General features: G+C 55.2%; 1 protein-coding gene across 7 annotated transcripts; it reads left to right on the plus strand.

The window, feature by feature from the left end:
- The first annotated feature begins 2,590 nt into the window (after nt 1–2,590).
- SMUG1 (single-strand-selective monofunctional uracil-DNA glycosylase 1) lies at nt 2,591–19,410 on the plus strand. 7 transcript variants are annotated; one of them, XM_055129376.1, is made up of 4 exons: nt 11,446–11,461; nt 14,691–14,785; nt 16,285–16,589; nt 17,815–19,410. In XM_055129376.1, exons 3-4 carry the CDS (start codon nt 16,296–16,298, stop codon nt 18,364–18,366), a joined length of 846 nt encoding a protein of 281 aa, XP_054985351.1. In that variant the 5' UTR covers nt 11,446–11,461; nt 14,691–14,785; nt 16,285–16,295; the 3' UTR covers nt 18,367–19,410. The 7 variants fall into 7 exon arrangements, with proteins under 7 accessions (XP_054985353.1, XP_054985354.1, XP_054985352.1 ...); XM_055129378.1 differs by lacking the exons at nt 11,446–11,461; nt 14,691–14,785 and adding an exon at nt 2,591–2,723; XM_055129379.1 differs by lacking the exons at nt 11,446–11,461; nt 14,691–14,785 and adding an exon at nt 2,994–3,020.
- Nucleotides 19,411–26,783: the final 7,373 nt, after the last annotated feature.

Here is a 26,783-nt window from a genome sequence, read left to right on the forward strand (position 1 = left end):
ACTTCTTGCTATCTAATTTAAGTTTGGTGTTGGGGCCACACCCCTGGTGCCAACTCCTGCCTTGGGGGTTGCTATAAGCAGTGTGAAATGCGGGGGCGGGGCAGTGCATGCAGTGTTGGGCGTGGAACCCGGACCTCCCACTGCAAAGCCCTCTCTCACCCCTCGGAACCAGCTCCCTTGCCCTTTGGTCAATCTGCTTGACTGAGATAGTCTCAGTCAGTTGGGGAGAGGCTGGGGGCAGCTCCCTGCCCAGTGCAAGAGCAGAGCAACCCAGGGCATGTGGAGCGGAGGGCCTGGCACCCCTTTCTCCCTGCACACTGCTCTGCCGCCTGGAGAAACTTCCTTCACCCACACGGTGCCTCAGTGGCTGCATCTGACAAATGGGAACAGTGAGGCCTCACCTACCTGCAGGCAGGTCAGCACCACTGCAGCTTCCGCAGCCTGCTGCTGCCCATCTGAAAGGACAGCTAGCGACAGCTCGGGACACCCGACAGAGCTGGAGGCTACCATGGAATTAGGTGGGAGGGGTGCATACCTACGTGTGCGCATGTGCGGGTGTGGACGCAGCCACACACACCTGCACCTGTGTGAGGGTTGCCAGAGCTGAGGGCTGGCCCTGAGGGAGGTGCAGTGGCCCCCGACTAACAGGCTGGGATGGGCCCTGTGCAGGCAGGAGGCACGTGACAGCCAGGGCGGGGCCTGGAGCCGTCATATACTGGGTAGGGAGCTTGCCTCGCACAAGGCTGGCCCAGGGTCCATCCCGGCATCCCATATGGTCCCCTGAGCACCACCAGGAGTGAGCCCGGAACACAGCCAGGAGCAAGCCAGGAGCATCCCTGGGTGTGGCCTGAGAATGAAAGGAAGGAGGGAGGGAAGGAAGGAAGAAGATGGAAGGAAAGAGAAAGAAAGAAAGAAAGAAAGAAAGAAAGAAAGAAAGAAAGAAAGAAAGAGAGAGAGAGAGAGAGAGAAAGAAAGAAAGAAAGAAAGAAAGAAAGAAAGAAAGAAAGAAAGAAAGAAAGAAAGAAAGAAAGAAAGAAAGTGAGAGAGAAGGAAAGAGGGGCTGGAGCAACAGCACAGCGGGTAGGGCGTTTGCCTTGCACGAGGCCAACCCGGGTTCTAATCCCAGCATCCCATATGGTCCCCTGAGCACCGCCAGGGGTAATTCCTGAGTGCAGAGCCTGGAGTAACCCCTGTGCATCGCCGGGTGTGACCCAAAAACAAACAAAAAAAAATTTAAAAAAAAAGAAAGAAAGAAAGAAAGAGAGAAAGAGAGAGAGAGAGAAAGAAAGAAAGAAAAAAAGAAAGAAAGAAAGAAAGAAAGAAAGAAAGAAAGAAAGAAAGAAAGAAAGAAAGAAAGAAAGAAAGAAAGAAAGAAAGAAAGAAAGAAGAAAGGAAGAAAGAAGAAAGATGGGAGGAAGGCAGGAGAGCAAGCAGGCAGCAAGCAAGCAAGAGGAAGCCAGGGCAGCAGAGGGTGAACCCCACCCTGGCTTCTCCCCACACTCCCCCACCCTCAGCCCTCCCCAGGGGCTAGAAGAAGCTGGAGGGAGGACGGATGGGAGGATCAGGAGTCAGGAGCATGGGAATGGGATGCACACGGCGTGTCCGGCAGCCACCCGCTCCTCCTGCCACCTTCCCCGGCCCCAGGCTGCAGGGGCTGGAGAGGCCAGTCTGGCGGGCAGCACGGGGACAGCCCCCTCTAGCCCTCCCTCCCACAGCCGGGCGGGGGGCTGACCCCCAGCTGGAGGCCGGGCCCCCTGGACGATGGTGAGCCCCTGGGGGAGCCACCGGAGCACACAGGAAGAGCCCCGTGGGATGGACTGGGTTGGAAGGAGAAGGGCGGCAGGAGGGGGCGCGGGGGGGGGCAGGGCAGGGCACGGCGGTTCGGGGGGGGGGGCACACAGTGCCCAGGAGAGAGAGAGATACTGGCCCAGTGGGCCAAGGGCCGGAGCCCTGAGGGCGGGCGGGGCAGCCTGTCCAGCGCTCTGCCGGCCCCTGTGGATGGGCCCTTTGTTTGTTTGTCCCTTTGTCTGCCCGTCTCTCCCGCTCCCCCAGCCCCTTCTGCCCGCTGTCTGTTGGTCCAGACCCCTGTCTGCCTGCCCTCCGCCCTGGCCAGCCTGCCGAGCCGGCGGCCTCCTGGCGCCCCGCCGCCCGCCCGGGCTGGGGATTGCACCTCCCGCTCCCTGACCACACCCCCCCCCACACACATTAGGGCCTCAGTTTCCTCCTTTCCAGGTGGCCCCAGCCTGGGCCTCCTATTGTGTTTCTAAGACTGGGGGGTAGGTGGGGCCTGTCCCTGGCTCCTCAGGCCTGGGAGCAAAGGGGATCGCTCCTCTGAGAGGCAGTCCAAGGGCAACGCTAGAACTGATGCAGCAGGAGGCACGGCGGTCAGACCTTCAGAAGGACTTCCCGAGGGGGCGCGGGCTCCCCAGCCTCCGTCATGCTCTCTCCTACGGAGGGAGGGAGGGGGCCCGGCACAGGGCCCCGGGCTGCGCCCTTTGCGATCTCGGATGCTGTGAGGTCCTGGGTTCATACCCAGCCCTGCCCTCACCTCCTCACCTGCACCATCTCCCAGGAGGTGGGGCCAGTGCTCCCCCGGCCAGCTGAGGGGTGTGCAGAGGAAATGCACCTCGACCCTACTTCCCCACCGGCTTCCCAAGCTCAGGACCCCGCCATCCCCCCCCATCCCCCCATCCCTGAGAGATGGCTGCTGGGGACGGAGTGATGTATGTAATGCAGATAAAATGTCAGCAATTCTAAATGGGCCGGAGATGGGGGGCGGGGTGGGGGAGGGGGCGGGGCAGGGGGCAGAGGAAGGGAAAATGAGATGTGGGACCTCACCCGGCAGGGCAGCCGGCCCAGACGCCCCCCTCCCCCCAGCACAGGCCGGAGGAGGGGTGGGACCCGGCGGCCGGAGCCCAAATGAGATTTTGAAGAGGGAGCTGGGGGGGGGGGGCGGCGGGGCGGCGGCGGCGGCGGCGCGGGCCGAGCTGCTGATGTATAGCGGTTTCATAACTTCCTCGGTATTAAAGGCAGGTTCATGGGGAGGGCAGCGCCATCAATCACGGCGCTGAATGGGCTGGGATTTGCTGAGAGGCGCGCTTGCTGTCTGCCGCGGCCCGGGGCGGGCGGGGGGCGCGGGGACGCCCCTCCCGACCCACGGGGTGAGACCCCACGAGCCCGGTCCGGGTGTGGGGCCGGTGGGCCGGCGCTGGTAGGGGCGGGGGTGAGCTGGGGACCCTGCAGGCAGGAGGAAGAGGATGGAGAGGTTGGTGGCCGGGGCTGGGGCTGGGGCTGGGGCTGGGGCTGGGGCTGGGGTTGGGTGCAGGGGTGGGGGTGAGGATCCACGGGGTGCAGCGGTGGAGGGGGGCCCGGGCGTGGAGGGGGCGGGGGCGAGGATCTGGGGTGGGGAAGGGGCGGTTGTGCATTTGATCACGAAATTGATGGCATGTAAATATAATGCAAATGACATGCAAACGAGCACGGAATATCTCTGCGGCCCCTTCTCGGACTGAGAATTGGGGCCAATTTGCATCCAGTTCCAGGCCGACCTTGTTTCTTTATTATTCATGTGTTTCAGAGGGAGGCTTCAAGGTGTCATTTGCGGTGCGGGGGAGGGAGCCAAGGTGAGGCGTGGGCTCCCTGGGTCAGGGGGAGGCCCCCCCACCCCGCAATGGTGGCGCCCCCCCACCCCCCACAACTCAGGGAGCAGAGCGGTCAGAGCCGATGGGAGGCAGGGGGGCCAAGACAGACAGACAGACAGACAGACAGACAGACAGACAGACAGACAGGCCTCCACAGCTCTGGACACCCAAGGAGAGGAGAGCAGGTAAGACGAGGACATGTCAGTTTCCTTGGGGGTAGCCGGGCCTGGTCCTCATGTGGGTGAAGAAGAAGGAAATGAGGGGTCACAGGCGGGCCTCCCCGTGACCACTCCGCTGGTGAGTGCTTAGAACCCAGTCCCTGGAAGGCCAGTGAGTGTCCCCTTCAACTCACCGTCAGCGAGTCTCGGGGTGTGCGGAACAAAGCGAAGGTCACATGCCCGGCGTGCAGGAGGCCCCGAGTTCGAGCCGCAACACGGCAGGTGTGGCCCTTCTCTGGACAAGGAGCACATTTTCAGGAGCGAGAGCTGCTGTGTAGACCTCAAGACGCAGGGAGAGTGAAGCCGTCTTATTTTAGTCCTTTGCTTATTTTTCAGGCCACACCCGGCGGTGCTCAGGGCTTACTCTTGGCTCTGAACTTAGGAATCACTCCTGGGGGGACTCAGCGGGCCATACGGGAGGCTGGGGGTCGACCCTGAGTCGGCCACATGCAAGGCAAGCGCCCTCTCCCTACTGTACTGTCGCTCGGCCGGTGAAGGCGTTTTAGCAATCCTCGAAGCCCCAGTTGATGAAAAGGGAAATCAGGGTGTGTCAGGGAGGGCTTCCAGGAGGAGGTGGCCTTGGACGGGAGCCTGAGTGTGGGTTCTGTAGACTCAGGGGCACCGGAGGGGAGGGGAGAGTGTCCAGGGGGCACGTGCGTCAGGTCAGGGGTGGATGCGGGAGTTGAGTCGCAGCACAGAGGAGGGTGTGAGAAGGGCCAGGGGGGGGGGTGATAAGGCTCAGGGCAGCGCTGAGCCAGGCCGCGGGGTGCAGGCAGAGGGGACCACTCTCCAGAGCCTGGACTCGCATCCTCTTTCGGACCGTGGCTTCCTCCTGACCTTACTCCCTTCCCGTGCCTTCCCCCACCCCCCTTGTCCTACCCATTTGGGCCCCTACTCTTGGGCCCGTGCCCCCCAACCCCTCGCCTTCACATGATTTTTACCTGCAGCCCCTCAGACTATCCCAGGGGCCACAGAGGGCCGAGAAAGGCTGCGTCAGATCGAGGATGCCGTCTACACGCATTTCCGGTTCACCAACCCCCCCCCCCCAGGGCTGGCTGGAAGCTTGCAACGGAAAGCTCCAGTGCCCCCTTCCGAAGTCCAGTCCGAAGCGGCCATCCCGTCCCGTCCCTCTGCTCTGGGTCAAGGCCCCAGGGTGGCGCCTGGGCAGAAGCCCCAGAGAGAGCTGCTTTTATCCGGGAAGGAGCCCTGGGTGTGAGTGACACTTGGGGACAGTGGCGGTGGAGCAGCATGGACAGATGGGAGGGAAAGGTCCACGAGGCTTTGGGGATGAGACCAGGCAGAGGTCCAGAGGCCTGGAGAGTGAGGCCTGGGAGCACAGGCTGGGAGGACTCTCCCTGTTCTGTGGCGGGGGGAGGGGCAGGGCAGGTGGGCTAGAAGTGGGGGGCTCCCCTGCAGGTGGGGGCTTGACCCTCCCCCAGACTCATCTTGGCTTTTCTTTTCTTTTTTTTTTTTGGTTTTTGGGTCACACCCGGTGATGCACAGGGGTCACTCCTGGCTCATGCACTCAGGAATTACTCCTGGCGGTGCTCGGGGGACCATATGGGATGCTGGAATTCGAACCCGGGTTGGCTGAGTGCAAGGCAAACGCCCTACCCGCTGTGCTATTGCTCCAGCCCCTCATCTTGGCTTTTCTAAGTCACTTACCCGAGCTGCTCCTCAGGGAGAGGCTCTTGCCTCCGCCAAAGGTTGTAGGACTGGGGGATCAGTCCCGTCCCTTTGGCTGGTGTCTGTCTGTCTGTCTGTGTGGTCCCCTCAGGATAATTGCTCTGGACAACTTTCCCACCACGCAGACAGATTGTCCAGCTTCCTGGCCCCGACATCTCCCACCACTGCATCAAGCCAAATTACTCAGCCCCCCAGCCCCGGGCTCCGGTGAAATCCGATTAGCCAGGAGAGAGCTGCACCCAGCTGACAGCTCCTCCGATAATTGCTTCCCAAGTAAGCGATGCAAATCAGCCCATCCCGCCCATCCTGCTCCGCAGGGGACCCAGACACCCAGGCCCAGGGGCTGGAGAAGCCTCTGATGGTGGGGGAGTGCCACCAGCCTCCTTCTAAGTGGCACCAATCCATAAAGCAGCACTGCCCTTGCCGAGGAGGAGATGAGAGGCTGGCAAAGCTCACTGGCTCTGCCTGTCTGCGTTAGCTGAGAGGGTGGCACCCCACTGCTCCCATTTCCCAGGAAGGTCAATAAAGGTGGGGCTACAGAAAAGACAGAGGAGGGATGAGGGTGGGGGGGGGATAGAGGGAGAGACAGAGACAGACAGAGACAGAGACAGAGACAGGGGTGGGGAGTGAGCCCTTTAATGGGTGTCACTGCTGTCTAGCCCAATTTCTAGGTGGAAAAACCCCCTGGGCTTGCACCTCCATGGCACATGGTTCTCCACGTGGTTCTCCAGTGGGGTGGGAGCCATTAAGTGGCGAGTCCCACAAAATCTGAGGGGGCTGCAATGTGTTTTTGGAGTCTTTTTTTTTTTTTTTTTTGCTTTTTGGGTCACACCTGGTGATGCACAGGGGTTCCTCCTGGCTCTGCACTCAGGAATTACTCCTGGAGATACTCAGGGGACCATATGGGATGCTGGGAATTGAACCGGGTTGGCTGTGTGCAAGGCAAACGCCTTACCCGCTATGCTATCACTCCAGCCCTGTATTTTTGGAGTCTTTAGGAGCTTGGTCAAAACTTAGGGCCTAGGTGGGGCTGGAGCCACAGTACAGCAGGTTGTGCGTTTGCCTTGCATGCTGCCGACCTGGGTTCGATCTTCGACATTCAATATGGTCCACTGAGCACCACCAGAGTAATTCCTGAGTGAAGAGCCAGGACTAACTCCTGAGCATCGCTGGGTATGACCCCATAAAACCCCCCAAAACAGACAAAAACAAAAACGAAAACAAAAACCAAAAAACCAACCAACCAAATGAAACCAAACGAAACCAAAAACCCTTAAGACTTTGGGGATAGTACAGCAGGTAGGGTATTTGCCTTGCATGTGGCTGACTGGGGTCTATCTCTGGCATCCCATACGGTCCCCTTAGCCCCACCAGGCCTAAATTCCTGAGCGCAGAGCCAGGAACAATCCCTGAGCATTGCTGGGTGTGGCCTCAATGTGACCCCCCCCAAAAAAATAACCTTTAAGAATCTATTTAGTTGGGGCTGAGTTTGGGGCAGTCTTCGGGACTCACTCCCGCCTCCATGCTCAGGGGTCACTCCTGGTGGGGCTCGGAGGACCATATGTGGTCCCAGGAACTGAACCTGGGTCAGCCACTGCATGTGCCGCATGCGCTTTGCCTGCTGTATTGTATCTTTTTTTTTGCTTTTTGGGTCACACCCAGTGATGCTCAGGGGTAGTTATTCCTGCCTTTGCACTCAGGAATTACTCCTGGCAGTGCTTGGGGGACCATATGGGGTGCCGGGATCAAACCCGGGTCGGCCGCGTGCAAGGCAAACGCCCTACCCGCTGTGCTATTGCTCTGGCCCCCAGCTGTATTGTATCTTTGAGACTCAAAACCTGAAGACTTTTGGGGCTGGAATGATAGTACAGTGGGTAGGGCGTTTGCTTTGCACGCGGCCACCTGGGTTCAATCCCCGGCATCCCAAACACCGGCAGGAATAAATCCTGAGTGCAGAGCCAGGAGTAACCCCTGAGCACGTGGGGTGTGACCAAGAAAAAGAAAAAAAAACTTAAGACTTTTGTCCCTGGGCTGGAGAGATAGCACAGCAGGATGGAAATTGCCTTGCATGTGACTGACCCAGGTTCCATCCCCCGAACCCCCTATGGCCCTCAAGCCCCTTCAGGAGTGATCCCTGAATGCAGAACCAGGAGTAAGCCCTGAGCACTGCCAGGCATGGCCCTCCCTAAGGACTTCTGCCCTTGTGCCAAGGAGAACATGTCTCTGGGGTGCAGTGGCCCTTGCTTACCCCACACAGTAGGAACTCTCGCTACTTCCCTCAGCTAGGGCCTTTTTTAGTGTCTTTCCCTCTTTATCTCCAGTTCATCTTTTCCGTGACCCTCCCTGCCCATCGCCTGCTGTTCTTGGAGTCTTGCAAAATATTTACTTTGTGGTCCCCAACTTCCGGCCCCAAACTTACTCTTTGTGGATATCTCCAGGGAGTTGTTCAGTCTTTTCCACCGGGCTGGTGTCTGACATGGCCTTAGAGTGCTCTGACCAGATCCACCTGAGGTTCTGGCACAGGGGCATAACAACAACTAGACTCTGGAGGCTGGAGCAATAGTGCAGGGGAGGGGGCTGGAGCGATAGCACAGCGGGTAGGGCGTTTGCCTTGCATGCGGCAGACCCAGGTTCGAATCCCAGCATCCCATATGGTCCCCTGAGCACCGCCAGGAGTAATTCCTGAGTGTAGAACCAGGAGTAACCCCTGTGCATCGCCGGGTGTGACCCAAAAAGCAAAAAAAAAAATAGTGCAGGGGATAGGGCATTTGCCTAGCACGAGGCTGATCCAGGCTCAACCCCTGGCATCCCATAGGGTCCCCTGAGCTCACCAGGAAAGATGCCTGAGTGTAGAGCCAGGAGTAATCCCCCAACCAACCAACCAAATAAAAAAAAAAAAAACAAAAAAAGAAGAAAGATGGAAAAAAACAACTAAACTGTGAATCATCAGTTCTGCGCTCTGTATGGATCAAGCACCTTATATAACCCTTCGGTTTGGTTATATAAACAGAAAGACATAGAGGAAGCTCCTGTTTGGAGGTGAATTCCTACTGAATGGCGGTGCAAAGGAGTGAAATGACTTGCCCAAGGTCAAACTAGGAAGTGGCAGAGCTGGGGCTCAAGTCCAGGCTGCTTGCATCTTCCAGGGTTCCTGCACTGTCACCTGTCCTCTCTGATGCTTCGTACTGACCTCCCTAAGAGAGGGCAGTTACCCAGCATAGTGGAACTGGGAGAGAAAGTTGGTTTCCCCAAGGCCAGAGGTGGGGTGCTGACATGGTTCATGGGGAGTGGGAAGCGTGACCTTCACCTTCTCCAGTCCCCAGTGATTATTTCCTGTTCTAGAGCGCTGCAGTTAGACAGTTCAGCGCTCCTTTCCCAGGAAGGAGGCTGAGGAAAGGCCAAAAGATCTGCCTTGGAAGTCCAAGTGAGCCGGGATTCAGAGGAAGGACCTTCAGGAGCCGATAGATGGCGCTCGTGGCCCAACGCTGCTCCGGCAGCCCACGGATACCAAAAGAAAACACGCCACCAGGTTAACTCTTTCCCACCTGCTCTCAGGACCCGGGAAAAGCTGGAGGATGGCAGGAGCCCTGCTCCAACCTGGCTGTTCCCCGGGGAAGTGACCAGAGAATAGAGTTCTGGTCCAGGCCACGACCTGGGGCTGGTTTTGCTTCTGCTCCACAAGCTCTAAAAATCTTGGGCAGCCTGTAGCTCCTTGGAAATTTCTCAAAGACTAAGAAATGGGGACTAAGATTAGTGGATAAGGCAGGTGGGGAGGTCCCCACCCCAAATTTCATTTCGTAGGCTTTTCTTAGTCTTTCTCTCCCCCACCCTCCATTTTGTTTTATGTTTTGGTCACACCTGGTGGTGCTCATTTGTGGTACCTCGGGATTGAACCCGGGTTGATCCCATGAAAGGCAAGAGACTTCCCTCTGAACTATCACTCTGGCTCTCTTACAATTTTTTTTTACTACACCTGGTGGTACTGGGGGGCTAGTGTAGGCTCAGTGCCCATTCCCAGGGGTACACAAATAGTTGTGTTGCTAGAGATAAAGCTGAGAGCTCCCACATACAAACCATGACTCTGGTACTTTTAGCTGCCTCCCAGGTTTCTCTTTATTTATTTATTTATCTATTTATTTGTTCAGAGATACACAAAAAAGCATTAGCTTTCTAGAGATAGGGGATCCCGAAGGGAAAGTTGATTTTTGAACCTCAAATATTTTTATTTAATCCTCCCAGAGAAAGGAGCAGAAATGGATGTTCACAGACAGAGAGATAGAGACTCACAGATACAGAAAGTTATGCAAGAGAGAGTTACTTATCTACATAGGCTGTGAAAAGCAAAGGGAGAGAAAGAAGTAGAAAAATGGTACAAATGAAAACATGAAAACTCAGAAAAGATAAAATTTTGGAGGTGAAATAATTCCATTTCCAAAGTCTTGCAAGGGAGGGGGTGGTTTCTTGCCTTTGGTGTCAGCGATCACTCTTCACAGTTCCTTTGCACTCCCACTAATTTCTTGTCCCTTGGTGTGAGGTCAGGGGAAGCTTTGGGGGGAAGAATAGGAACCTGCTCTCTCCTGTAGTAGGGATCACGGGTATCACTATCTTCAGGAGACCTGGCTTCTCCCTGATTTGCATTATGGCTGTGCTATGGTGTGAAGGTGGTGAGGGTGTGAGGAATCTAGACGAGAACTGATCTGAGGGGATTCTAGTCTAACGAACATCTCATAGTTAGGACAGACACAATCCCAGACAGGGGTCATGAACAAAGCTAGGAGTGGGACATTGGAATGTACAGGAGAGAGGGGTAGACTGTTAGATGTAGCCAAAGGATTCACATTAGTCAGCGGAAGAATCCTGGGCAGATTCAACTGCTTATTTGAAGAATCCCTACCTATTTAAATCCACATACTTGAGATGTGGGATTGGGAAGAATGGGATATTGTAGAATTGGGCAAAAAAAGTAAGGTCACCCGAGAGAGGAACTTGGATAATAATGGAGGATGTGGGTGGCCAGAGCAATAGTACAGAGGCTAGGATGTTTGTCTTGTGCTGGGCAGAGCTGGGTTTGGTCCCTGAAACCCTATGTGGTCCCCAGAGCCTGCTAGGAGTTATTCCTGAGAGCAGAGCCAGGAATAAGCCCTGAGCACTGCCCCCCACAAACCCCCAAATAATAAGAGGATGGAAGGTGTTTCAACAGTATTTACCAAAGAATTATTTGCGCGTGCCATAACTATCTTTGTGGATGTTATATAAACAGCCCTTGGAAGGCTGCAGGATAATTTCATACCTGGGAAATACCCGCAACAGGAGGGCTAGAAATGTTTTTTTTTTTTTTTTTGCTTTTTGGATCACACCCGGCGATGCACAGGGGTTACTCCTCCTGGCTCTGCACTCAGGAATTACCTCTGGCGATGCTCAGGGGACCATATGGGATGTTGGGAATCGAACCCGGGCCGGCCGCGTGCAAGGCAAAAAAACGCCCTACCCGCTGTGCTATTGCTCCAGCCCCTAGAAATGGTTTTTGATCATTATTAATTCCCCCCGGGTGGGTTAGAAATTGGTCACAGTTTGACGCTTCCTAATTTTCAGTCCCTTTGGGGAAAGTGTTATGGATGAACTTTCGGAAGAGCGATGTCTTTCGGGCTAGGCTAGGAACCAGAATCTCAAAGACCTTACAGAGAGTACTTGGCCTTTCTCAAGTTTTCCACAAGGGCCGGATATAAAGAATAAACTACAACCCCCAGCAACACCTAGTGCCGCCTTCGCACGCCTTCCGGGTACATTAGAACTTCCGGCGGAAGTGGCCTGGCTACACCAATCGCCTTCCCCAAACAAGGTCGACTACGATTCCCACTGCGCTCCGCTTCCGGCGCCGGGGACAGAAACCGGAAACCGGATGCGGAGCTGCAGCAGGTGAGGAAGTGCGGGAGCCTGGGGTGCAGGGGGCTGCAGGGCTCCGCAGCGGAGGCAGAGGGGGAGTCGGGAGGTCGGTGTCTGGTGATGCTTCGCGGCGTTAGGGGCTGGTCCCGACTCGGAGAGAGTCGGGCCCACGGTACCGCCCGGGAGCTCTTTGGCAGCGTGCGTTTCCCACGGGGCGGAGCCTGCGCTGCATGCAACTCGTGGTTCTTTGGGGGAAGAGCCTGCCTGACTTTGGCTTCCTTGGAACCAGTGTTGACTATTTTATTTATATTTTATTTTCTTTCTTTATTTTTTTTGCTTTTTGGGTCATACCCGGCAATGCACTCAGGAATTACTCCTGGCGGTGCTCAGGGGACCATATGGGATGCTGGGAATCGAACCCGAGTCGGCCGCGTGCAAGGCAAACGCCCTAGTGGCTATGCTATCGCTCCAGCCCCTATTTTATTTATATTTTCTTGTGCACCCCAGTGCCTCACACGCGGAGCATGCACGTTGCCCCTGAACTCCATCGCTCCCCCATTGTTGGAAGAATTTCTTCCTGCTTATGCCTGAGTGCCTCAAAGGGACTGGAGAGTAGATGGTGCCTTCCATTCTTTTTTCACTGAGTGGACTTAATGGTAGCGAGTCCAGGGGGCCAGACTTAGGGCTGGATAGCCCTCCTTTCCGTTGCATTTAATGTAATAGGGCACTAGTTCATAAAGCATGTTTCCTTTAAAAAAAAAAAAGTGTCCTTGAATTATTGTCTTTCGATGCTTAGGGTTTATGCGTCGAAAGTGATCCTGCTCAAGGATCACTCATCACTCCAGGGGATCAAACCCAGGTGACCGAGTGCAAAACAAGCACCCTATGTGTGGTACTATCTCTCCAGCCAACAGTTTTCATTTTTAAGAGTTAGGTACTGGGATACTGTTAATATGATGGTTCAGGAATTCAGGAATACAGTGTTGCGACTTGCCATCATAGTATCAGCATCCTGCTAATAGGAAGTAAATTCATTATTTTGGCCACACCTTTGGAGCTGAGGGCTTAAACTGCCCTCAGGGATCACTCCTGGTGGCCTCTGGATACCACATGTGTGCTTGGGGTTCTCTGTCATATCCGGCCCCAAAGAATGTATTTTTTTAAATTTAATTTTATTTATTTTTGCTTTTTTGGGTCACACCTGGCGATGCACAGGGGTTACTCCTGGCTCTGCACTCAGGAATTACCCCTGGCCGTGCTCAGGGGACCATGTGGAGTGCTGGGATTTGAACCCGGGTCGGCCGCGTGCAAGGCAAACGCCCTACCCGCTGTGCTATCTCTCCAGCCCCCAGAATGTATTTTTTAATTTCTTTTATTGGGTTTGTTTGGGACACACCCTGTGATGCTTAGTGGTTACTACTGGCTCTGCGCTAAGGAATCACTCCGACTGGGCTTGGGAGACCATAGAGGATGCCGGGGATTGAGCCAGGTCACCATGTGCAAGGCAAGAACTTCACCGGTTGTTCTATTCTGGCCTCTCAAAGTCTTTTTTTTTTTTTTTTTTTTTAAGTCACTGGCTCTTTGATGTCTCTAGGCAGGACTTCCAGACTCCTCTTTTAGGCTCTCTTGATATTTTAAAAGATAGTAAAACTCTAATTACAGTTCATTATTTATCTTCCCGCCTAATGTAGGATTCTTCCCCATCAAGAGTTTATCTGTATGCCTCTCTGTCTCTGTCTCTTTCTCTTGAGTGGTGATGATCGCAGGGCTTACACCTTGCCCTCTTTTTTTAAAAAAATTTTAAATTTTATTGAATCACTGTGAGATAGTTACAAGCTTTCATGTTTGGGTTACGATCTCACAATGATCAAACACCCATCCCTCCACTAGTGCACATTCCCCACTACCAATATCCTGGGTATACCCCCCCTTTCCCACCCTCCATGGCAGACAATATTCCCCATACTCTCTACTTTTGGGCATCATGGCTTGCAACACAGACACTGAGAGGTCATCATGTTTGGTCCATTATCTACTTTCGGCATGCATCTCTGCTTAGGGGATCACTTTTGAGGTGTTGGGCATTGAGCCCTGGTCAACTCTGTGCAAGGCAAGCACCCTACACACTGTGCTCTTCTCTCTGGCCCTGAGTTTGTCATTTTCACTTCACAGACTTAAATGATTGTTTCAGAGGGCCTTAACCAGGACCAGAGTTTTAAGTCCCCCAGCCTGTGACTATTGGCTTTTAGATCAGGTTCTAAAACAACTTCTTTTCTTGCTCCTTCTCCTCTTTGCTCCTTGGGGGAATCTCCAGCCCAAGGGTGCTAGGCAAAGCCCAAGGTTTGCTTCTCTGTGTGTTCCCAGCCTGGCTGTTTCCAGCACAGGTCTCTAGCGGTCAAAGGCCCAACCTCAGATGGGAGAGAGATTTCAGAGCCAGAACAGCCAATCCACTAATTTTGCTGGTACACAGGGAGATGCAAAGCAAGAACCTCTGAAATAATTGAGTTTTTCACAAACCTTTTCGGGGTTTTTGTTTTGTTTTGTTTTGCTGGGGGGTTGCCACGTGGTGCCGAGGAGGAACCAAGCAAAAGCCTGCCGATCACTCGCTCACATGTTCTGTCCTTCCAGCTATCCTTTCCACTCTTACATTCCGATTCCACTCTCGGCTCAGATGCCCATGTTACACTCTGCTTGCTTCAGTGCCCTGCTGGGAGCAGCCACTGAGTGTGCCCCCCCCCAAAAAAAAATTTAAAAAAGTCGAGAGTAGTCCATCAGGAAAGGGCAGTTTTGTTTTTTTGTGTGTGTTTTTTTTGGGGGGGTCACACCCAGCGATGCATAGGGGTTACTTCTGGATCATGCACTCAGGAATTACTCCTGGCAGTACTCAGGGGACCATATGGGATGCTGGGAATCGAACCCGGGTCGGCCGTGTGCAAGGCAATCACCCTACTCGCTTTGGTATCACTCCAGCCCCGCTAAACAGAATGCAGAAGAAGGGCTGGCCAGAGCTCAGCAGGTGTTTGTTAAGTACCTACTAAGTGTCAGGACCTAGGTCATGTGGAGCGTAGTGAAAAGGCCTCTGATGTGCCAGAGGCTCACTGGGGGGGTGGTGTTGGAGGGAGGAGAGTGTCCCCCGTCACCCTCAGCATCACCCAGGGAACCGCCGTGAGCCCACATCCCCCGGCCGCAGCAGCCTGTGAGGCAGGGCCTGTGCGACGCTCGGGCCAGTTCCGTGTTCTGAAGCCAGAAAGTTTTCCCGCAGCATGTGTCCGAGCTGTCTGGACAGAGGAGCGGACTTGGACGTGTGGTGAGGTGGCGGGTCCTGGGCCCGTGACTCAAGGAATGTAGACACGGCAGGTACGGGTGTGGGCAGTTGAGGGTAGGATGGGTATTTTGAAGGGATGGTGGAGGGAAGGCGAGTTGGAGGGGAGTGATGAGATGGCAGGAGGGAACGGCCCTGGCGGCTCACAGAGCTTGCTTGGGGCCTTTGCCCCCTTTATCTTCCTCTCCCTCCCCTTGGCCCCGTGTCCCAGAGTGATCAAGTGGGTATCATCATTCATGGTATCTGGGGCGGGAAGCTCAAGGCTCTGGCCATATCTCATCGCTTGTGAGGCTTTACTCTGGTCCCCATTCTGCTGATCACAGGAGTTTGTGAAAGAAACTGCTGGGGTTGAGGCAGTGTGGAGCACTTAGGAGAGGGACTGGTCAAATCCTCTAAGGTGAGATTAGAGTGTTGGGGTTAAGAGGACTTTATTTCCCCCCCTAGGGGGCACATCTGACTGTGCTCAGGGCTTACTTCTGGCTCTGCACTCAGGGATCACTCCTGGTGGCCTTGGGAGACTGTGTGGGGTGTTGGGGATAGAACAGTGTCATCCATGTGCAAGGCAAGCCCCTACCCGCTCCGGCCCCAAGAGGATCCGATCACCTGGGTTCACATCCCAGCCTTACTGCTTGTTAACTGAGTGATGCTAGGCAACTGGATTTTTTTTTTTTCTTTTTGGGTCACACTTGGCAATGCACAGGGGTTACTACTGGCTCTGCACTCAGGAATGACTCCTGGCGGTGCTCGGGGGACCATATGGGATGCTGGGATTTGAACCTGGGTCAGCGTGTGCAAGGCAAACGCCCTACCCACTGTGCTATCGCTCTGGCCCCGCAACTTGATTTTTTAAATTTTGTGTTTCGGGGCCACACCCGTCAGTATTCAGGGATCACTCCTGGTGGGCTTGGGGAGGACCCTCTGGGATGCTGGGGATCGAACCTGAGTCAGCCGCGTGCCAGGCAAACAGCCTCCCTGCTGTGCTGTCGCTTCAGCCCCTGGACCAGAGACCTGAGCTTGCTCAGCTTCAGTTTTCTCACCTGTAACGTGGGCGCAGCACTACCCGCTCGGGGGCTCATTCCGAGGACCGGTGAGACTCCCCCCTCACCATCGGCACGGAGCAGTGGCTCCCACCTGGAAGTCATTGTAATTCTCTCGCTAACGAGCCTCGTGCCGTGTCCGTGCACCTGCATCTCATTCCCCAGCACACTGGTTTCTGGGCCCCGGCCTGGCTCGGCGGCTTTTATGAAGGATGACGGTCGAGGTGCTGAAAGTTGGCCGCCGGCAGATATTGGAAACCGACCAGATGTTCCGTGGGGCCGAGGGACTGATGACTCAAGACCTGTGCCGGGGGGCGGCGTGGGGTGATGGTGGCTCCGGGTCACTCTCACCGGCCATGAAAGGAGAGGAAGGGGTGCGTGGGGCAGCGAGGGGAGCTTGTCACCAGGGTTTGAGCTGAGCGTGGGCAGAGGCCAGCGTCCTCTCGTTCTGGGTCCCTGCCGCTCCAGGGCTGAGGGAGCCGCCGCCTTTCTTCCAGGTGACGGTGACATGGCCCTGCCACAGGCTTTCCCCCCAGGGCCCCTCCCGGCGCCTGCAGGTGCCCAGAGGGAGCCGCCGCCGTCCTGCCCGCAGAGTGTGGCTGAAGGCTTCCTGGAGGAGGAGCTCCGGCTGAACGCGGTGCTGAGCCAGCTGCAGTTCTCGGAGCCCGTGGGCCACATCTACAACCCCGTGGAGTACGCCTGGGAGCCGCACCGCAGCTACGTCACCCGCTACTGCCAGGGCCCCAAGGAGGTGCTCTTCCTCGGCATGAACCCAGGGCCCTTCGGCATGGCCCAGACCGGGGTACATGGACCTGTCTTAAAGGGGGGGGTGGATCCCTGGCGGTGTGTGCCGTGGGGGAGGGGGCTGGGGGCTCAGCCCCTCCCGAACCTCACTGGCCCCTGTGGTCTCCGACTCTCCCGGCCGCGCTGCCCCTAGAAACCAAGCCATTAATGCTCGTTCCGTTTCCTTGTGAGCTGCCCGCTAAGTGCCTCTGAGAGGCCCTTCCCCTGCCAGCCCCCGCTCCCCGGCCGGATCTCCCCCCTCCCTAGAGGGGCGGTTGCGGATGGGGGAGGGAGTCTGGCCGGCCTCAGGGACCTGTGTCTCTGCGTTGGCAGGACTGGCCGTGGCAGGGACCCCAGCCCCTCTGGCTGCTCTGGGCTGAGCAGAGCCCGCCTCTGGCTCCCGGGGTGGGGGCGGGGGAGACCCTGCTTTCCTCTGGCCCGGGCATGAGTGACGGCCCCTCCGTGGGGTGCTTGGCAGGTGGAGGAGAGGAAGAGGCTTCAGGGCAGAGGCTCAATCGCTTTTATTGACCCCCACTGGATGATGAAAGCTGATCAATGATGATCGATGGGACCCAGGGCCTGGGGCTTGGGGCTGAGAGGGCACCCGGAGAGCAGTGGTCAGCCCTGTCCTGTCACTCCCAGCCCCTCTGTGCCCCGTGATACACACGCGTCCCCATTAGAGTCCCAGCATGGGTCTCACAGGCCAGTGGAAGGAAAGGCAAAAGAATTTTTTTTTTTTTTTGGTTGTTTTGTGTCACACCTGGCAGTGCCCAGGGGTACTCTTGGCGCTGTACTCGGGAATTCCTCCTGACGGCCTGGGGGACCATGTGGGATGCTGGGGATTCGAACGCAAGGCAACGCCCAGCCCTCTGTGCCTTCTCTCCAGCCCCGAGGACATTCTCTAGTCTTGCCCTGGGAGTTGGAGAGGGGCGTAGAGAAAGAAGCCACAGGCCTGTAGGCGACCGGGGTGGGGGAGGCTGTAGGCCGGGTCCTGGGAGCGGCTGGGAAGGCGTCGACTGTGGGTCAAAACCTGCGTGTCAGGCTGGGGCGATAGCACAGTGGGGAGGGCGTTTGCCTTGCACTCGGCTGACCCGGGTTCGATTCCCAGCACCCCATAGGGTCCCCTGAGCACCGCCAGGGGTAATTCCTGAGTGCAGAGCCAGGAGTAACCCCTGTGCATCGCCGGGTGTGACCCTAAAAGCAAAAAAAAAAAAAACCCAAAACCTGCCTGTCTGTCTCCACAGGTGCCCTTTGGGGAAGTGAATGTTGTCCGGGACTGGCTGGGCGTTGGGGGGCCGGTGCTGACCCCGCCTCAAGAGCACCCGAAGCGACCAGTGCGGGGCCTGGAGTGCCCGCAGTCCGAGGTGAGCGGGGCCCGCTTCTGGGGCTTCTTCCGGAGCCTCTGCGGGCAGCCCGAGGTCTTCTTCCGGCACTGCTTTGTCCACAACCTGTGTCCCCTGCTCTTCCTGGCCGCCAGCGGCCGCAACCTCACGCCGGCCGACCTGCCCGCCAAGCAGCGCGAGCAGCTCCTGGGCGCGTGCGACGCGGCCCTCTGCCGCCAGGTGAAGCTGCTGGGGGTGCGGCTGGTGGTGGGCGTGGGCCGGCTGGCAGAGCAGCGGGCGCGCCGGGCGCTGGTGGGCCTCACGCCCGAGGTGCAGGTGGAGGGGCTGCTGCACCCCTCGCCCCGGAGCCCTCAGGCCAACCGCGGCTGGGAGGCGGCCGCCAAGGACAGACTGAACGAGCTGGGGCTGCTGCCACTGCTGACGACGTCAGTGTCCCCGGCCCCAGCGGTGTGATGTCGCCCCCACCCCCCGGGCCTCCCTGGGCGCCAGGATCCACACATGTCCCGGACTGGCGCTGCGGTGGTCTCGGCTCCCCGGTGGCTGGGCCTCTCCGTGGCAGGCCGCTTTGGATGCCGGAGGCATTCCGTGGCTCAGGCGGAAAGGCCAGAGCCCTGGATTTGCTCTTTTTTTTTCCATTTTGGTTTTGGGGGCTACCCCTGGCTGCGCTCAGGGGACTGGCTGAGGTGTGAAGGGTTGAACCCGGGTTAGTGGTCACAAAACAAGCACCACCCGACCCACCCTACCATCCCTGCATCCGCAGCAGCACCGTCAGCAGCAGCAACTTTGTTTTCTAAAGTTTTGGGCTTACACCCGGTGATGCACAGGGGTTACTCCTGGCTCTGCTCTGAGAAATGACTCCTGGCAGTGCTCAGGGCACCATGTGGGATGCCAGGGATTGAACCCAAGTTGGCTGTGTACGGGGCAAGCGCCCTGCCAGCTGTGCTGTCTCTCTGGCCCCTCAGCCTAGACTTTCTACTGAATTCCCCCCTGCTTCTTCCCCTCCCCCCCGCCCGCTGCCATCCCTGCCCCCTCAGGTGCTATCAGGGGTGGACCCGGGGGCCTCACCCATGCAGGGCAAGTGCTGTGCTCTTGAGCTGCACCCTAGGCCCCTTCTAAGCCCTGGATTTGCACCCCAGCCGAGAGATTTGTGGACTGTAAGACGTTGGAGGAATCGATTAACCTCTCCCAGCCTCGGGATGCTCATCTGTGAAACAGGCGTCCGCGCCTCCTGGGCTGGCGAGGGAACTCTGGGAAATGCCTGCCGTGCCTGGCACGTGGTGCTCATTATACCTCTTCTCTTCTTTCTGGGTGGGGGGCGTCACTGCACACAAAGGAGCCCCTCCACTCTAAACACTAACAGGATGGTGGGGGTGGCTGGTTCTGGGCCTCAGTCTGTGGCTTCGGTGAAAGGCAAGTTCTTGCCAGGCCAGAGATGGGTCAGTGATGCTGGAAAACTCAGTAATTTTTCACTCTAAGCATTAAAGTTCCTAAATTCTTTGGTCTTGGTCTTTTTTTCCCCCTTTTTCTCCTGCAGGCTGGGGTGAGAAGCAGCTTAGGCCACGCCCCTACCCCCCACTACCTCACTCGCTCTGCAGGGTGTCTGCTTGGGACAGTGGTCGCTGGGGAGCAGGGGTGGCAGGTGGGACATGTCCTAGGCCTGCTGACAGTCAAGGACCTGATCGGTCTTTGTCTTCGGGGCCTGGAAAGGAGCCTGCTAAAGGCCTTTCACGTCAGGCCCCACAGACTAGACCGAGTGTATGCTCAGATCTGCCTCGGGGTGAGGGGGCACCGTGCCACAAAGCAGGCCCACCATGGGCGATGCCGTCTGACCGCCAGCTTGGGAGGGGAGCGGGCTGGAGGTTGAGTCCAGCCACCAGTTGCCAATGATCCGGTGAGCCGTGCCTGTGTGATAGAGCCCTGCTACACTCACGGGGGCTCTGCGGGCCTTCAGGTGGGGAGCAGGGGGACAGTCAGGAGTACGCTGTGTACTGATGCCACGGGAGGGCCACGCCAACAGGCTACCGTCCAGACCTCATCCTGTGTGACTTCAGGTGGCCAGCCCCTCTTCCTGCAGAACTGTAGTCTAACTTAGTTCTTTTGTCACTTTATTGGGTTTGGTTTAGGTTTTGGGTCACACCCCGTGATGCTCCTGGGTCTGCTCTCAGGAATTCCTCCAGGCGGTGCTCGGGGACCATATGGGATACGAGGAATTGAACCTGCGTCCGCTGCATGCAAGACAAAACACCCTCCCTGCTGGACTATCACTTCCTTCCCCTCTATGTGTCATTCTAACAGAACTTGTCGCCAGTTGGTCAGAAACGTATGTGGCCAAGGGAACTGCCAGGCTTACAGCTGGCATCCAACTGGGGGCAGTTTTGTGGGACTCTGAGATTGGTGCCAACTATGCTGGCTTCACGTGGGCAGCATCAGTTAATTTTATGGCCAACATACTGAGAACTTTTTCGGTCAGTTCTCTGGTGCTACATGTTGACAGACACTGGGCTAGACGGGGATAATTTCATAGTGAGAATGACATTGTTCCCTCACAGATTTAGCTGGGTGATCGGGAAAGCCCTCCTGGAGAGGTGGTATTTCAGGTGCCTTGGAGACTGAGAACATTCTATAAATAATAAGGATGTTGGCGCTAAGGTGGTGGAGGGACACTGGTGGCAATATACACTGGTGGAAGGATGGGTGTTGGAACAGTGTATGACTGAAACCCAGTTATGAACACCCTTGTAACTGTAACAGTGATTTCATTAATTTTTTTTCTTTAGGGGCTGGAGCAGTAGCACAGCGGGGAGGGCGTTTGCCTTGAATGCAGCCGACCCGGGTTTGATTCCCAGCATCCCATATGGTCCCCTGAACACTGCCAGAAGTAATTCCCGAGTGCAGAGTAACCCCTGTGCATCACCAGGTGTGACCCAAAAAAAAGCAAAAAAAGATTTTTTTTTTTTTTTTAAATATATATATTGGGCCTAGGCATGGGACTAGGTGGTAGGAAGGACTCTTGCCTTGTGGGAGGCTCTTGGTTTGGTTCCTGACACTGCGTGATTCCCTGCTGAGGCTGGTTCCTGAATGCCAGCTGGCTATATACCCTGAGCAGTTGAATGTCACCCCCAAAACAAAAGTCTTTCAAAAGTGGGGCTCAGAGAGATAGCACAGCAGATAGGGCATCTGCCTTGCACACAGCTGACCTGAATTTGATCCCTGGCACCTCATGTGGTTCCCTTAGCACTGCCAGGAGTAGCTTCTGAGCACTGCTGAGTGTGACTCCCTCCCTCCCCCCATTTTTTTTTAAAGGGGGGATTGCTGGGGACAATGGTAGAGGGTATTTGGTACTGGTGAGGAGGTTGGTTTTGGAACTATATATGCCTTAAGCTCAATTACAAATATCTTTGTCTTTGTAATTCATGGGGGTTCAATTAAAAGAAAAAGGGAGACCACCCCCCTCCCACAATCCTGGAGCTTCCTGCCTTCTTTCTCCCTTTCTTTCAAATTTTTTTTAATTCAGAGAAAACAAACCCAAGAACTATATATCCAGGGGTGATAAGTAGATGATGATTTAGGTAAGCCTGGTTGGGAAGAAAAGCTGGTCTGCTCAATTAGGCCAGCTTGGAAAGGATGTTGGATGCTCATCTGAGAGTTTTAGAAGCAGGAGGGGTGGGGTGGAGAGATAGCTCTGGGTTCTGCATGCGGGAGATCTGGGTTCAGTGATTGGCACCCTGTGGTACTCTGAGCACTGCCAGTGACAACTGGGCACAGCCAGGCGTGCCCCAAAACACCAACACCAAAGCCACAGCAGCAGAGTGCAGTAGGGAGGCGATGTGGCGATGTGTAGGATCCAGCAACAGGTGATACCCGTGGGACCCGAGGGAGAAGGTGCCAGGAGTAGTGCAGGGGTGCAGGGTCGGGAATGGAGGGGTTGGGGGTGGCAGGGAAGGCAGAGGAGGGAGGCAGGATGTGGCTGAGTTCAGGGGAGAGGTGGCAGCAGTGGGCTTTGACGGGAGTCAGCAGGATAATGACTTGGGACGGGGGTGGAGCAGCCACATGGCATCTGGCTTCTCATGGGACGATTGCCTCAGTTTTGGGGGTGCATCTCAATAGGGAGCTGCTTTCGAGGGCCATATGAGATGCTGGAAATTGATCCCGGGTCGGCTGCGTGCAAGGCAAATGCCCTACTGGCTATGCTATCGCTCCAGCCCCACTAGCTGTGTTTCAAGTCACACACGGCTCCTGGCTCATGATTAGATGGTGCCAGATATGGAACATTCTGTCAAGGCCTGAGCGGGAGATTGGTGGCTGACCCCTTGTCTATGCCCTAGAATTCACGCATGCACGGAGCTTTGGTCAGAGCTCTGTCCAAGCTCCACTTCGAGGGGCTGGATGTGGAGGTCTGAGGTGCAGCACGGTGTCTCTGCTTCTCTCACTGCTTGGATGTGAGCCGTGGCTAAGGAAGCTTGACTGGCCCTGAGTGCTTGGAGGAGGGAGGGTAACCCCTACCTGGTACAAACTGGGAATTCCGCAAAAATAATGTTAATTCAAGCTTAAGCTCTAGGGATTTACATCAGTTGTACACACAAATTATCTCCTGCCCCCATGCTAGGATGTCTTCACCGGGGCACCTCAGAGGGGGGTGGGTTGAGTTTCCCTCCCCGCCCAAAGCAGAGCTCTGGTAGCCAAAAACCTCCAGAACCCAGCCATAGCCATGCTCAAGACCACTCTTCACATGCTCGGACGAGCCTCACCTGTGAAGTAACAGAGGAACCCAGGTATACGGGACCCGTGGCTGAGATCTCCAAGCCTGCTCGGATTGGAACTGGGCCTCTTCCACCCTGATCCCCAGTTTTCCAGTAGCTTGGCAGACATACCCACAAACTGCCTCCAGCGCCGTGTAATCTCATCAATAGCCAAGATCCAGAGACTATAAAACAAAGCTCCCAGAAAACAGCGATGCAGAATCTCGCACAGCAGAACCTGGAAAGCTTCCTGTGGCGTATTCGATATTCCCAAAGCAGTTACAATAATGGGCCCCATTCCCCTGACCCTGATCGTGACAGGGACGAATGGAGACATTACTGGTGCCCGCTTGAGCAAATTGATGAGCATCGGGATGACAGTGATACAGTGATACACACAAATGCAGTCCCAAGGCTGTGCTAGGGGCAGAGGCATGTCTGACAGTGCGGGCTGGAATATGTGAGGGAGACAGGGATTATTCTTCTTACACTTACTGTTTTTTTGGGCCACACCAAGCAGTGCTTAGGGTTTATTACTGGCTCAGTAGTAAATCCCTGGAGAAGGCTCAGTAACCCTAAGGTGGGGTTCTGGCGTGGTAATAAGCACTCTGTCCACTGTGTTAACTCTTTTCAGTCCCTCTTCTTTCTGTTTTTCTTTGGGGGTGGGGGTGGGGGGCACACCAGGCAATGCTCAGGAGTTACTCGCTCTGCACTCAGGAATTAACTTCTGGTGGTGCTCAGGGGATCACATAGGATGCTGGGCATTGTACCTGGGTCCGTCATGTGTCCAAGGCAAGCGCCCTACCTGCTGTACTGTATCTCCACCTCCCTGACCCTTTTATTTTATTTTATTTTATTATTTTTTATTATTTTATTTTTTTTGCTTTTTGGGTCACACCTGGCGATACACAGGGGTTACTCCTGGCTCATGCACTCAGGAATTACCCCTGGCCGTGCTCAGGGGACCATATGGGATGCTGGGATTTGAACCCGGGTCGGCCGCGTGCAAGGCAAACGCCCTACCCGCTGTGCTATCACTCCAGCCCCTCCCTGGCCCCTTTAATATTTTTGATAAGTATTATGTCTTATATACTTCTTGTATACTTCTTTTTTTTTGCTTATTTGTTTACCGGCCACATCCAGTGGTTCTTGGATCTGTGCTCAGGGCTTAAACACAGGGTTGTACACAGGCAAGTGCCATTCTGGGGATCAAACCTGGGCTAGTCACATGCAAGGCAAGTACCTTAACCCCTGTTAAGGTACTTACTTAATTAATTAATTTTGGTCACAAAATAATAAAGTACTTAATTAAGTCGTACTCTCTCTGATCCACTTGTATACTTTTGTGTTTTTTTTTTCTTTTTTTTTTTTGGTGGGGGTCTACATCCAGCTACGCTCAGGTACGCTCAGGGCTTACTCCTGGCTCTGCAATCAGGGCTCACTCCTGGCAGGGCTCAGGAAAACCATATGCCATGCTGGGGAATCCAACCTGGGTTGGCCGCGTGTAAAACAAAGGCACTACCCACTGTACTATCTTTCTGGCCCCAATTTTATACTTCTTATACTCAACCCCCTCATGAAGCAGGACAGTTTCAAGATTGGGTGGCTTAGAGGGCTGAAGGGGCAGTACAGGAGGTGAAGCATTTGCCTTGTATCAGCCACACCCCTGATTTGAATCCCCAGCACCCTTTATGGTCTCTTGAGCACTGCCAGAGGGGTCACTCTTGAACACAGAGCTAGGAATAGCCCATAAAACTTCGAGTGTGACCCAAAACACAAATAAATACATAAAAGATTGGGTCTTCAGTTTGACCACTCCGTGGCCTTCACTTTCTCAACAGACATGGGTTGAGGTCTGCAGTGTTCCAGCTCCCGTGCCAGGCACTGTGTGAAGTGATAGAGGTGAACTAGATGATTCTTTACCTCCGTAGTGCTCAGTCAGGTGCTGGGAGACACAGGCATTTAATTAGAGTATAAATCAAATTGAAAATGTGTTATGAACAAATTATAATGCAGCTCCCGGGCACGCTGACCGAGGGGGTGATGAGCAACCAGACTGTGAGGCCAGCACTTTCTCATCGCTGGCTAAATGCTGTCACCTCAGGGAAGTGTCTGCTCGAAAGGGAAGGGCCCATTGGCTCTGAAAGCTTTAAGAACTTTTAGCCCCTCCACTGCAAAGGGATTAAAAATAGGATCAGGGGGCCGGAGCAATAGCACAGCGGGGAGGGCATTTGCCTTGCACTCGGCTGACCCGAGTTCGATTCCCAGCATCCCATATGGTCCCCCGCGCACCGCCAGGAGTAATTCCTGAGTGCAGAGCCAGAAGTAACCCCTGTGCATCGCTGGGTTGACCCAAAAAGAAAAAAACAAAGATCAGGGTTTCTGGGGGAAGGGACTGAGCAGGAACCACATATGGCTTCATGGGGGATGGGAAGCGAAATCTCTTTTTTGAGAAGGGCCACATCTGATGATGCTCAGGGTTTATTCCTGACTCAGCATCAGGAATGACTCCTGGTAGTGCTCAGGGGACCTTACGGGATGCCAAAGATCACATCCAGGGCAAGTGCCCTACCTGTTGTACTATCTTTCCAGCCCCGGAATCCCTTCTGTGTATGTGTGTGTGGTACGGAGAGGGCACATCTGGTGGTGCTCAGGGATTACTCTTGGCTCTGTGCTCAGGGATCACGCCTGGCGGTGCTCAGAGACCATTTGTGGTACTGGGGATCCAACCAAGGTTGACTGCATGGAAGGCAGCCCCTTGTGCTCTCTCTCTGGTCCCTGAAATGACCGCAGTGGGCCGAGAGAGACCCCACTGAGCCGAGCCATGCTTTTGATGTGGGAGGCTCTGTTTCAATTCCTGACACTGCAGTCCCCTCTCAGGCACCTCCAGGAGTGACTCCTGAGCACCACTGAGGGTGTGGCTCGGGAACAAGACAAAGTTAAATAAGATGACTGCAGTGTGGTGTGGGGGTAGCTGGGGGCTATCAAGCAGACAGGGTAATTTTGGTACCTTTGCTCACAGGGAGATGAGGAGATGGGTCAGATTTGGGCATATTTGATGGTAGGGCCAGTAGATTTTCAGATGAACTGGATATGCGAGTTGAGAGAAACAAGAGTTAGAGATAGGTTTGGGGTGGGACTGGAGTGATAGCACAGTGGGTAAGGCGTTTGCCTTGCACGCGGCCGACCCGAGTTTGATTCCCAGCATCCCAAAGGGTCCCCTGAGCACCACCAGGGGTAGTTCCTGAGTGCAGAGCCAGGAGTAACCCCTGTGCATTGCCGAGTGTGACCCAAAAAAAAGCAAAAAAAAAAAAAAGAGATGGATTTGGGGCCTGAGCTACTGGTGGATTCACGTAATCCTGGGTGATCTCAGGAGTTCTTGAAGAAAGAGCCAGGAGGGGGGTGTCTGGTGTCTGTGGAAGGCTTGACCTAGGCATGGAGTGGGGGCGAGGCGAGTATAAAGCATAAAAGCAAAGAGATGGGGGCGGAACGGGGGAGCTACATTATTCAGGGGGCCTTAGCTCAACTTTCCAGATGGCAAGAATGACATCATCTCTTCCCGATGGGCCCCGCAGAGCCCCCACCCTATTCCGCATATGTTAGAAATAAGCAGCCACTCAGTCACACTCAGGAAACATTTATTGCTTATTGAGAGGTGATGCAAAAGGCGAGGTAAGAGATACAAGGTTCTTCCTCACCCCAAATTTTCACCGGGCTCAAGGATCAGAATGCTGGGCTTGGGGAGCTCCTTCAGGGCCTTGAGGAGGGTGTCACTGGAGGGGTCGACCTGGTTGTGAGACTTTGTGAAAGAATGAAGCAGCGGCCCGGTGAGTCGGTTGGAAGCATCTCAACATGGGTTACTGATGGTGTCTGCCAGGGCAGCTAAGAACAAAGAATGACCAAGCCAAGAGCCTCCACGTTCCCTCCCCAACCTTCCGTGCTGTGCTGAGAATATTCTGGAATAGTGTGCAGCTCTACAACGTCTGTCTATTGAAGTCTATGGATGCCATTCCTGAATGTTCCTTTTCCTGTTGGGAAAAAAATTCCTGAATTCCCATTCAGGACTTTGCTCTATTACTAGTAGTGACTCACCAGTTGAGATCTCTAGCCTGGATTCCTGGATTTCACCGC

The sequence above is a fragment of the Sorex araneus genome, chromosome 2 (assembly GCF_027595985.1).
Source record: "Sorex araneus isolate mSorAra2 chromosome 2, mSorAra2.pri, whole genome shotgun sequence".
NCBI classification, from domain to species: domain Eukaryota; kingdom Metazoa; phylum Chordata; class Mammalia; order Eulipotyphla; family Soricidae; genus Sorex; species Sorex araneus.